We start from the raw sequence: 12,875 nt of genomic DNA, 5'->3' as shown, positions 1-12,875 counted from the left end.
TCCTCCTGAGCAACTTTGCCGAAGACAGCATTTTTGTATGTGCTCGCAATCTCGAGTTATCGCATTATTAGCCTCTACCGGAAGTTCATATCGACGCTAGCGCCACGCAGCGGTTGAGTGCTGAACTAAATTGTATCTCATGTGGAAGTTCTTATCCTCCTGAGCAACTTTGCCGAAGACAGCATCCTTCTATGTGCTCGCAATCTCGAGTTATCGCATAATTAGCCCCTACCGGAAGTTCATATCGACGCTAGCGCCACGCAGCGGTCGAGTTCTGAACTAAATTGTATCTCATGTGGAAGTTCTTATCCTCCTGAGCAACTTTGCTGAAGACTGCATCCTTCTATGTGCTCGCAATCTCGAGTTATCGCATAATTAGCACCTACCGGAAGTTCATATCGACGCTAGCGCCACGCAGCGGTTGAGTTATGAACTAAATTGTATCTCATGTGGAAGTTCTTATCCTCCTGAGCAACTTTGCTGAAGACTGCATCCTTCTATGTGCTCGCAATCTCGAGTTATCGCATAATTAGCCTCTACCGGAAGTTCATATCGACGCTAGCGCCACGCAGCGGTTGAGTTCTGAACTAAATTGTATCTCATGTGGAAGTTCTTATCCTCCTGAGCAACTTTGCCGAAGACAGCATCCTTCTATGTGCTCGCAATCTCGAATTATCGCATAATTAGCCCCTACCGGAAGTTCATATCGACGCTAGCGCCACGCGGCGGTCGAGTTCTGAACTAAATTGTATCTCATGTGGAAGTTCTTATCCTCCTGAGCAACTTTGCTGAAGACCGCATCCTTCTATGTGCTCGCAATCTCGAGTTATCGCATAATTAGCCCCTACCGGAAGTTCATATCGACGCTAGCGCCACGCGGCGGTCGAGTTCTGAACTAAATTGTATCTCATGTGGAAGTTCTTATCCTCCTGAGCAACTTTGCTGAAGACCGCATCCTTCTATGTGCTCGCAATCTCGAGTTATCGCACAATTAGCCCCTACCGGAAGTTCATATCGACGCTAGCGCCACGCGGTGGTCGAGTTCTGAACTAAATTGTATCTCATGTGAAAGTCCTTATCCTCCTGAACAACTTTGCCGACAGCATCCTTCTATGTGCTCGCAATCTCGAGTTATCGCATAATTAGCCTCTACCGGAAGTTCATATCGACGCTAGCGCCACGCAGCGGTTGAGTTCTGAACTAAATTGTATCTCATGTGGAAGTTCTTATCCTCCTGAACAACTTTGCCGAAGACAGCATCCTTCTATGTGCTCGCAATCTCGAGTTATCGCATAATTAGCCTCTACCGGAAGTTCATATCGACGCTAGCGCCACGCAGCGGTTGAGTTCTGAACTAAATTGTATCTCATGTGGAAGTTCTTATCCTCCTGAGCAACTTTGCTGAAGACTGCATCCTTCTATGTGCTCGCAATCTCGAGTTATCGCATAATTAGCTCCTACCGGAACTTCATATCGACGCTAGCGCCACGCAGCGGTCGAGTTCTGAACTAAATTGTATCTCATGTGGAAGTTCTTATCCTCCTGAGCAACTTTGCTGAAGACTGCATCCTTCTATGTGCTCGCAATCTCGAGTTATCGCATAATTAGCCCCTACCGGAAGTTCATATCGACGCTAGCGCCACGCAGCGGTTGAGTTCTGAACTAAATTGTATCTCATGTGGAAGTTCTTATCCTCCTGAGCAACTTTGCCGAAGACAGCATCCTTCTATGTGCTCGCAATCTCGAGTTATCGCATAATTAGCTCCTACCGGAACTTCATATCGACGCTAGCGCCACGCAGCGGTCGAGTTCTGAACTAAATTGTATCTCATGTGGAAGTTCTTATCCTCCTGAGCAACTTTGCTGAAGACTGCATCCTTCTATGTGCTCGCAATCTCGAGTTATCGCATAATTAGCCTCTACCGGAAGTTCATATCGACGCTAGCGCCACGCAGCGGTTGAGTTCTGAACTAAATTGTATCTCATGTGGAAGTCCTTATCCTCCTGAACAACTTTGCCGAAGACAGCATCCTTCTATGTGCTCGCAATCTCGAGTTATCGCATAATTAGCCTCTACCGGAAGTTCATATCGACGCTAGCGCCACGCAGCGGTTGAGTTCTGAACTAAATTGTATCTCATGTGGAAGTTCTTATCCTCCTGAGCAACTTTGCTGAAGACTGCATCCTTCTATGTGCTCGCAATCTCGAGTTATCGCATAATTAGCTCCTACCGGAACTTCATATCGACGCTAGCGCCACGCAGCGGTCGAGTTCTGAACTAAATTGTATCTCATGTGGAAGTTCTTATCCTCCTGAGCAACTTTGCTGAAGACTGCATCCTTCTATGTGCTCGCAATCTCGAGTTATCGCATAATTAGCCCCTACCGGAAGTTCATATCGACGCTAGCGCCACGCAGCGGTTGAGTTCTGAACTAAATTGTATCTCATGTGGAAGTTCTTATCCTCCTGAGCAACTTTGCCGAAGACAGCATCCTTCTATGTGCTCGCAATCTCGAGTTATCGCATAATTAGCCCCTACCGGAAGTTCATATCGACGCTAGCGCCACGCAGCGGTCGAGTTCTGAACTAAATTGTATCTCATGTGGAAGTTCTTATCCTCCTGAGCAACTTTGCTGAAGACTGCATCCTTCTATGTGCTCGCAATCTCGAGTTATCGCATAATTAGCCCCTACCGGAAGTTCATATCGACGCTAGCGCCACGCAGCGGTTGAGTTCTGAACTAAATTGTATCTCATGTGGAAGTTCTTATCCTCCTGAGCAACTTTGCCGAAGACAGCATCCTTCTATGTGTTCGCAATCTCGAGTTATCGCATAATTAGCTCCTACCGGAACTTCATATCGACGCTAGCGCCACGCAGCGGTCGAGTTCTGAACTAAATTGTATCTCATGTGGAAGTTCTTATCCTCCTGAGCAACTTTGCTGAAGACTGCATCCTTCTATGTGCTCGCAATCTCGAGTTATCGCATAATTAGCCTCTACCGGAAGTTCATATCGACGCTAGCGCCACGCAGCGGTTGAGTTCTGAACTAAATTGTATCTCATGTGGAAGTCCTTATCCTCCTGAACAACTTTGCCGAAGACAGCATCCTTCTATGTGCTCGCAATCTCGAGTTATCGCATAATTAGCCTCTACCGGAAGTTCATATCGACGCTAGCGCCACGCGGTGGTCGAGTTCTGAACTAAATTGTATCCCATGTGGAAGTTCTTGGTCCCCGAAACAAGTTTGCTGAAGACAGTACATTCCTATATGGCCTGCATCTTATACAATTTGGTGATGACTGCAGATTTCTGGACTGAGTGTACTGAAATTCCACGTGGCCAACATGGTCCCTTTCGTAGCCGATTCCCGGTGGCCACTGGATCCGGAACCGGTATTCCAGGTAGTGATCAGAGTCTTGAGGAGTATATCTTTCGAATGCGGCATAAATTTCATTATTCGGTTGATATTTCGCTGATTTATAGGGGTATACATTTCTGGGTCATAATGACCCCAGTATCTTATTAAGTTGTTTTTCTTAACATCCGCGGAAGGTTAATAACATTTCTCAAGCAAATATATGACTTTGCCGACAGTGTTGATGACCTCGGGTAAATAACAGAGCCCTTCTTATCGTGAATGAAACATTCTTGAATCGAGAGTCAATCATGCCTGGTTTCTGTTGCTTTTCCTAATTCATCTTAGAACTTCTAATGTCATTAATTAATATCATCTGAATATATCCATTATATCTCGTATTTCACATGATCACTCAAATCATCAATCAGAAGCTGGAATATTTAAATCTCGTAAGTAAAATTATGCTCGTTAAATTAATAGGAGACCTGACTGAGAATCATTTTTAGGCTACACCACAGCTGCAAACAAAGCGCCGTTCTATTGCGCGGAAAGTACGACCTCAATCAATCGTTGGACTGGGTATTGAAAACCTGAGTCTAACTCATATACCAGATATGGTAGAGACGCCATCTCCCGAGTGCCATTCTAGTAGAAGTAAGCTAGAACCTACTGACGAACTAAAAGACGAAGAATGCTGTGATTCTATATCTGAATTACCAAGTCAATCAATGACACTTCAACATTTAGTGAAAGGTGAGTGAAATAGAATTAATTTCGAGTCAATATAATTAATGTTTTAAAAACTTTAACGCAATAAGTTTATATAAGACGCATTTCGCGCCAATTCGGGTGGCAGCACCCTCTCAGATTTCAATTAAGCTTTCTGGAACAGCATCCTTCATTAAGATTTGAAGAATGAGTTTTTACTATGGGATGATAAGTTTGTACTTACATTATAGTACTAGAGTATTTAAAACATTTCGCAAAATTTCTCAGATTTCAATTAAGCTTTCTAGAGCAGCATCCTTCATTAAGATTTGAAGAATGAGTTTTTACTATGGGATGATAAGTTTGTACTCACATTATAGTACTAGAGTGTAGTAGTCACTGGGCTACTAGGTGTTTCGTGTTGTCTGTTGCCTAATGTTCGTGATTGTTCAGTCTGTGCAGCCTTTGGCTGAAGACGGTGTAAATTGCCTTTATAAATAAATTCGAGATTTTGCCACCAGGCGGCGCTAGTGAGCATTTAGCCCTTGTTTTGCGGTTATCTTGGGATCCTGACAACTAAGAAGGACGCTGCCTTGGGCGAAGTTGTTCAGTAGCTCAAAGACTGTAATTATTTGAGCCAAGAAATTCGAAATTTTACTACCAGACGGTGATAGTGATTATAAAAATGTTTTGCGGATATCTCAGAAGCCTGACCACTTCAAAAGATACTATCTTTGGCAAAATTGTTGTTTAATAAGCCAACGGCAATCATTGATCAAGCTAGTTGATTCTAAATTTTGCTACCAGATGACGCCAAAGGGATCTTCATTAGCCGAGTGGTTAGAGTCCGTGGCTACAAATCAAAGCCATGCCGAAGGTGTCTGGGTTCGATTCCCGGTCGGTCCAGGATCATTTCGTAATGGGAATTTCCTTGACTTCCCTGGGCATAGAGTACCATCCATCGTACCTGCCACACGATATACAAATGCGAAAATGGCAATTTAGGCAAAGAAAGCTCGAAGAGAAGAACTAGCTTATATGTTAAAATTCTCGTTAATAAAGAAATAAAAAAAAAAAAAAAAAAAAAAGAAAGCTCTCAGTTAATAACTGTGGAAGTGCTCTTGAAACACTACGCTGAGCAGCCGACTCTGTCCCAGTGGGGACGTTAATGCCAAGAAGAAGATGACGCCAATGAGCATGATTTTAATAAGCAGCCAATAAGCAGCCCGATTTCTAAAGATGGCGTCTTCGACAGAGTTGTTCAGTAGCTTAAAGGCTATTTTTGTTTAGGCCTTGAAATTGGAGATTGACTAAAATAATGACAGCTCTTGAGTTACTAAACAATTTTGCCGATGATGGTCAGTATTGTGATATATTTGCAAAACAAAATTTCATGCTCATTAGCCCCGCATAGTGGCAAAATCTCTAATCACTTGCCTAGAATAACTTTTCCTAAGTGGTCAGGCTCCTGAGATATCTGCAAAACAAAATTTACATGCTCACTAGCGCCGCCTAGTGGCAACATTTTGAATCAACTTGCTCGAACTAGCCCTTGAGCTACTTTGTCGAAAACGTCATCTTTCTAAATGCTTCTGAGATATCTGATAAATCGATTTATTCCTGAGTTTTGTAATTGTTGAAATTGTAAAAAAGTTGAAATTTAGCGTGACATAATTTGTGTACCATCCCATACCTACATTTCTTTTAAATAACAATAAAAATCAATTACCGTGATGCTATTATGTTTCGTGCACGCTCCTAATTTCGCTCACTGTCATTTTACCCATAATTATTCATACATATTGAATTAAGTAATTGCATGTTATATTACCATACCTGAAGCAGAATCATTCAAAATAATAATTAACAAAAATTTCTTTTACGCAACATGTTCAAAATGACAGTGGGCGAAATTAGGAGCGCGCGCGAAATATGGGTACTCACGGTATTTTTTTTTCTATTTAGGCCGGCCAAAGCGAGCTAAGACGCGTGCACCGAAAAAAACAGCTGTGCATGTTACTGATCCATCCACGGATGTCAATGAAGGCATTGAAGCATTCTTTAGACCTGCTTCTGCTACACCATCAACGCTCACACCCCTTGTGTCACCAACTTCGGAGGATTGTAGTTTACTTTCGTTTGCTGATAGCCCTACGCTTAGTCGTGATGATGGTGGCCGATTTAGTAACGTAACGTCTGAAGAAACAACCCCGATTCTCGAGGAACGCAGAATCATAAAGTTAGAAAGGTCTTCCCCTGTAATGAAAAATGTCAATTGGTCTTCAAGGTCTCGTTCATCGGATAATTTAGAAAAAGTTTCTGCATCGATCAACAAAAAATCACCTTTAATTAATAATTATACAGACAACGAAAAAAAGTTTCCAGACGCATATTCCTCTGCAATACACGGTACAGAGTTTGACACAGACAAATCACCAAGCAGTGAATCCGTTAAGAGCCAACATTCCGAGATTCAGAGGCCAGCAAATGGTGTAGTGAAGACTCCAGTTTCAGTACAGAAACCTCGTCCTTGGTCGGTGCTGGGACATGAATCGAAAAGTGATTTTGTAACAAATGATTCAATAACACCCGATGAAGGCAACGATGAGCTTGATCTTGTATTGATATCTGGACAAACCCCAGGTGGTTCTATTGTTGGCATAACTCCAGGAGCTATTGGAGGAGGAAGCATCGTTGGGATTACACCAGGTAATCATGTTTTTGATTTTCATACTTACTATTTACACTAAGTTTTTTTACGTTGTCCGGCGTCGTAAAATTAAAAAAAAACGTAAAAAACTACGTTGTTTCAAAACACGACGTTAAAAAAACCTCGTGTTTCTCGACCATACGTATGTTCATGACCTTACGAATCATTATGTAGAACAATGTATTATGTGAAAGACAAAATATTCAGGTCGATTTTTTAATTACGTGGTACCGCGTATATCAAGTCCATAGAAGTCCCTATTCGGTATGTTATCTCTTGGACATCAGTGAATTGAGCCATGTAAGGTCACTACACTGGTCTTTTTATTTTTGAACCCCTTTTATGATTTTTTTCATCTCTCTTAGGCAGCGTCCTCAAATTACGTAACGCTCTAAAAAGGGGAGGAGGTAGGCTCAAGCGTTACGACTTATACAAAATTTTGAAAATTTCCATACAAAAAGCGTTACTAAGGAAGAGAGAAGACAGTCAAAAAAATTTAATATTAGCATAGGAGAAGGTATCGGTTTTATATTATTTTTGTTATGGCTATACCGTGACATGCCGTGAGGGTAAAAATCTCAAGTTTCAATTAATCAGAAAAAAATAATTTAATAAATTTTCAAGTTTTTTAGGTTTTATACAGTAGATTATTTTATATATTTTGCACAAAAAATGTGATTTGTGCTATTTTGAAAATTTTAACCATAGTTACAGTTGCTGTTCTTAAATGTATACCATTGCACAATGGTCCGAATCCACAATTTAGCAGGAAAAAAGTGTTTCTCTGTTGATTTTAGACGTTCGATGTCTTCAGAGAAGTTATTCGTAATTGAGTTTTGCATCTTGAGAAGGAAAAAAGTTGAATAGGGTGGTCCTTATCTAAGTTAAAATTTTGACTCAAACTTTGTTGTTTGATGGAATTTGTGGCTGCGCTGTTCTGTAAACTTTTAGAAAATGTTATTTTGAACAACTTTGTCGAAGACACTAAATCTTCATTTAAGCTAAGTAAATTGATTCTGAAAGTTTGAACCCGACAAATCGGTTATTTTGGTCTAACTTTTTTGTTTGTTTTCATTTTAACGTGAATGTGGTCTTCAGAAGAGTTCTAGAGGAAGTAATGATACACGTTTTTGCTGAACATTGCAAGTTGTCATGGAGTTGGTTTGATCTTTTTTGTCTTTAAGCGGCATTAGAAACGCCATACATTAGACAATATTTGGTGCAAAAACTGAGAGAAAATTCATCTCAAAAATTGACTTTTGGCGCGCTTCCTTCAGCAAAGTTGTAGGTTTTAGCTAGATCAATAACTTTTCTACATGCAACTTTTTGAAAAAATAAGGAATAAAAATGTAGAAATGATGGTACGATTCAAATGTAAATCACCATATATTTATTACTATAGCTTGAGCTTGATTGGCCGCCCGTGGATGCTACTCCAGTATCGCCAGATCAGCTGCACTTACACAAGGAACCAACCGAATGACTGCTTGAGACTTACAGACACTTAGTGTATAAGTGCTGGTGATCTTCTATTTTTAGGCAACAATGCAGACCAATGTGTGGAAGGCGGAGGAAATGCTGTTGCACTTATACTGGCCAACTGTAGACCGTGGAGTCCGACTGCATCTACGCCAGTTCATGCGGAAGTGTATGGATTGGGGGAAAGGCATGGCAGAGAGGTTTGCTTTTGTGGTTAGCAGACTAACTATGTATCAGGCGTAAGGAAAAGCATGCGCATGGAAGAATGGAAGCGTTGGGGAAATGGTTTATCTTCCGTATCTGGTTCTAGCGTTTGGTATGAACGAATAGTTTGAGTGTGATAGGTTAAGAATGGAAGATAGAAGCAAGTGAGAGATATACAACTACAAAGTACGAGGAAAGGGACGGGCCTGGGATTGAATCCATGACCTTCTGCTTATGGAGTAGAAGCGGTAGCCATTAGACCACCAATCCCGTCTTTATCACCATATATTTATTACTATATTATATTAAGTTTCATAGTAAACAGCCGCTTCAATATACTTGTTGTTGTAAAATTTGTATGATATTACGTTTTTTTATTGTTTTATTTAGTCCATGTTACATTTTTAAACCTTGTTGAAAGTGACAAGTCTCGGTTTTCTCAGTTGCCGAGGACAAGGAAAAAATGAGTCGAGTACAACAATATGATTTCTAATCTTTTATTTATTTAGTTCACAGGGGACGGTCCTGGTGTAGTGGTTAGAACACACGCCTCTCACGTCGAGGACCTGGGATCGAATCCCATTCCCGAGATAGTCATTAAAAATTTCAGTGACGACTTCCTTCGGAAGGGAAGTAAAGCCGTTGGTCCCGAGATGAACTAGCCCAGGGTTAAAAATCTCGTTAATAAAGATAGAAAAAAAAAATTTAGTTCTCTAGTTTGAAAAAGTGAGGACTAGGATTTTGATGCATGGGCAATATCGGTGTAATTTCTTGACTTTATCAAGGGATCCGATTTCGACTGATGAAGGCTAATAAATAGCGAAACCTTTCAATTAGAATCCTTTCCTGTGATCAAGTTAGGAATTACAACTGTAAGAAAACCGAATACTTCATCACTTCTCAATAGTGATAAGATAACACGACATGCACTAAACAAAGGACATGGGATATACTGCAATAGATCAAATATTGGTCGCAGTGGTTTATGTTAGCTTAGCTTAGCTTAGCTTAGACTGACTACACATATCAATGGTTGCTATTCCGTGATTGACCGAAGTCAGTGAAAATGCAAAAAGAATCAACTAGATGTTCGGCTGGGATTGGCCATAATCTTCTTCAGTGTGCATAATTCAGTGCCTCTATTTATACATGGTCAATAACGGCGCCGGCCACGTTCTTGCAGTCAGGTGGGATTGGGGGAAGGAATGTTAGTGTGTATCCTTTGCTATTTGGAGACAGTGTTTTCCTCTGCATCTCCACAAAGGTTACTGGGAGGGATGTTTGTTAATGGGGAGGATCGTTGGGTCACAGGATTCACTTTGATAAGCGATTAGACCATGATAAATAATTATTGGTGAGATATAAACATGCTCTTATATTTGAATATAATATTTTCATTTGATATGAACAATATCTATGTAGAGAAAAATTATGCCGACACTTGAGGTGACGAACCTTTCAAAGTTTGTTGAATAAAGTGAACCTTTCGCAAGTCTACACTTGAAGTGTCGAACCATTCAAAGTTTTTTTAAATTACAAAAATAAAGGTAAAAAGAAAAAGGAGTTTTGAAAAAAAAGTTAGACGTTAATAATTTATGAATCAGAGTTTATGTCGACACTCACAGTGACGAACCTTTCAAAGTTTGTTGAAAAATCATATTTAAGTCTCACCGTTGTAACGTTTAAAGGTGCAGTCATACATATTTTATAGATAAGAAATAGTAGCATGAAACGAGCTCACCAATTGATCCGTTATCCTTGAGTAGCAACAATCCACTTTCAGCTTCACTCGTTTGCTCGGCTATATAAAAGCACTCAGAGAAAATAGGCGCGCGACCCGAGAGGGAAAACAACTGACTCGGGCTTTCTTGACGCACTGCCCAGGAGCAAGCGTCAACGTCGAAAGATCAAAAAGAACTAATCGAACTCGGCACTTTTTCACTTTACTCGACCGATGCGCGACATGTTTGATCCTGCCCTCATCGCCGGCCCCCGCAGGAGCAAGCGTCAAGGTCGAAGGATCAAACACAACTCTCCATGAGCTATGGGCATCTAAAGTTTTCAAAGTTTTTCATCTAAATTTGCTTATAACTTCAAAATCACAAGAATTACAAACTTGCAATGTTCAGCAAAAATGTGTATCATTACTTCCTCTAGAATTCATCGGAATACCACATTTACGTAGGAATGAAAACAAAAAAGTTAGACCAACATAACTGATGTTTCGGGTCCACCCTAAGTTAAAACTTTCATAATTCATTTACTTCGTTCAAATGAAGAGTTAGATAAAAAGTTTCTTGGACAAAGTTGTTCAAAACAACATTTTCTAAAAGTTTACTGAACAGCGCAGCCTCAAATTCCATTAAACAAAAAAAAGTTTGAGTCAAAAATTTAACATAGATAAGGACCACCCTATTCAACTTTTTTCTTACAAGATGCAAAATACAATTACGAATAACAACTTCTCTAAAGACATCATGCGTCTAAAATCAACGAGAATAGAGAAAACATCTTTTTCCTGCTAAATTGTGGATTCGGATTATTGTGCATTGTTCCAGATACCATGCATCTGACCCCGACTGCCGGGTGATATTTTGAAACATCTCTCAATTGAACAAACGAAGCGCATCATAATTAAAACTTTTGTATCAAATAATGTCTTGAGGTTTGTGTGATTGATTCAGGGAATAAAATATATAATTTACTCAGCCATTTTGGAATTATAGATGAAACATGGTATTTGGAACTCACAAGCAACCGTGCTCAAATACCGTGTGTTGGCACCAGGCGATGGAACTCTAACATTATTTTTGTTTGTTTGTATGTGCAACTTTAGTTCGAATTTGACATGGCTTTCTAAAGACTATCTTAATGGTAATGGTAATGGTCTTATGGTAATGTTTGTGACAATCATTGAGAAACATAAATAATATAATATGTTAAAAATCCACATAATTTCCAAATAGCTCAAAGCATTGAGCCAACCCTTCTCCAGTAGAGAAGCTAGATAGAATACAGGACGCTTTGGTGCTTACTGACTTTAAAATGGCTTGCTCAATTTTCACCATCTAATAAAATTTCAATTTTGTCGCTCCTTTGCGACGCCTATCCACCTATACATTTCCATCATTTGCAAAAATCTTCTATAGGCTTCCTTTACCACAGATAACAGATGTTTATGCTAGAACAAAAATTTAGTAAAAACCTGTGTAAATATTTAAACAGAAACTTCTTGCAATCACTAGCGCCGCCACACAACGAATTGCGTCAATCAGTGGTGAATATAGATATCTTGAAATATTTCATATTCACCACTCACATCGTCATGGGAACTTAGCGATAACAGCGCCACCACAGTGTGTTGCCATATAAAATGACCATTTATTGCCTTACACAGTTTTGTAATCGGACTGTTGTGTAATCTGTTATCTGTGCCTTTACCTTTGAGTCGCATGACCGCTATAGCCATAACAGAAATTATTTAATATTAGCGTTACGTAGTAAATGAATGCTGCTTACCTTAGGTATTATTTTATTTCATAAATATACATAAAATATCTGCAACAAATAATTTGATTATGTAGGTACCTATAATCTTCTATCTATCTATCTATCTATCTATTTAAATAAAAATGGAATGGTGTTTGTTTGTCACGAAATGGCTTACGAACGGGTCAACGATTTTGAATGTTGCTTTCTCCATTTTGTTCGTCACGGGTTTCGACGTGTTTGTGCGAATAAAAATAACAGGATATTCACCGGGAAAGTAGGAAAAATGAGAGTGAACTGAATGGACTAATGCACGAGTTCACTAATTTGACGTTTGGGCGGTGCCGAATTCACTGGTTTCCATGGTCACATAAATAGCACGGCACCGCAAAAACGTCAAATAATGAATTCGTGCATAGGTCCATGGACCGATGCACGAGTTCACTATTTGACGTTTGAGCTTTGAGCGGTGCCGTGTTGTTTATGTGACCATGGCAACGAGTGAATTCGGCAACGCTCAAACGTCAAAATAGTGAACTCGTGCATCGGTCCATGGATCAATGCACGAGTTCACTAATTTGACGTTTGAGCGGTGCCGAATTCACTAGTTTCCATGGTCACATAAATAACGCGGCACCGCTAAAACGTCAAATGGTGAACCCGTGTATAGGTCCATTGTCATTTTGTACGGCGTGAATTACAGCGTTTTTCAACAGCCTACTTGATGGCAAGACGAAGTTTGCCGGGACCACTAGTAATAAATAAATCCATACATTTCAGAGAGAAATGTAGCTTAATTAATCTTATTGTTTTGTATGTCACTGTTTGTATTCTATATCAAGTTTTATTATTTTCAGGTGCAGTAATGGAGAAAAAATCGGTCAGAGATATGGCGGCTAATCTTAACAAACTTGGAGGTATGTTA

General features: G+C 40.0%; 1 protein-coding gene across 9 annotated transcripts in view; it reads left to right on the top strand.

Moving 5' to 3' along the window:
* The window catches only part of LOC5572048 (F-actin-uncapping protein LRRC16A), a 147,385-nt gene that overhangs the window by 114,215 nt on the left and 20,295 nt on the right, over positions 1-12,875 (top strand). For 6 of the 9 annotated variants that reach the window (XM_021844257.1, XM_021844261.1, XM_021844259.1 and 3 more), the window contains 4 exons: positions 3,789-3,809; positions 3,867-4,113; positions 6,034-6,777; positions 12,808-12,867. In XM_021844257.1, the coding sequence (XP_021699949.1) occupies positions 3,789-3,809; positions 3,867-4,113; positions 6,034-6,777; positions 12,808-12,867 (1,072 nt within the window). The remainder of the gene's footprint in view (positions 1-3,788; positions 3,810-3,866; positions 4,114-6,033; positions 6,778-12,807; positions 12,868-12,875) is intronic. The other 3 variants (XM_021844262.1, XM_021844260.1, XM_021844254.1) reach the window with 2 other exon arrangements.

The sequence above is a fragment of the Aedes aegypti genome, chromosome 2 (assembly GCF_002204515.2).
Source record: "Aedes aegypti strain LVP_AGWG chromosome 2, AaegL5.0 Primary Assembly, whole genome shotgun sequence".
NCBI classification, from domain to species: Eukaryota; Metazoa; Arthropoda; class Insecta; order Diptera; family Culicidae; genus Aedes; species Aedes aegypti.
Note: the sequence above shows the minus strand (reverse complement) of the source record. Positions and strands in the feature narration are given on the sequence as shown.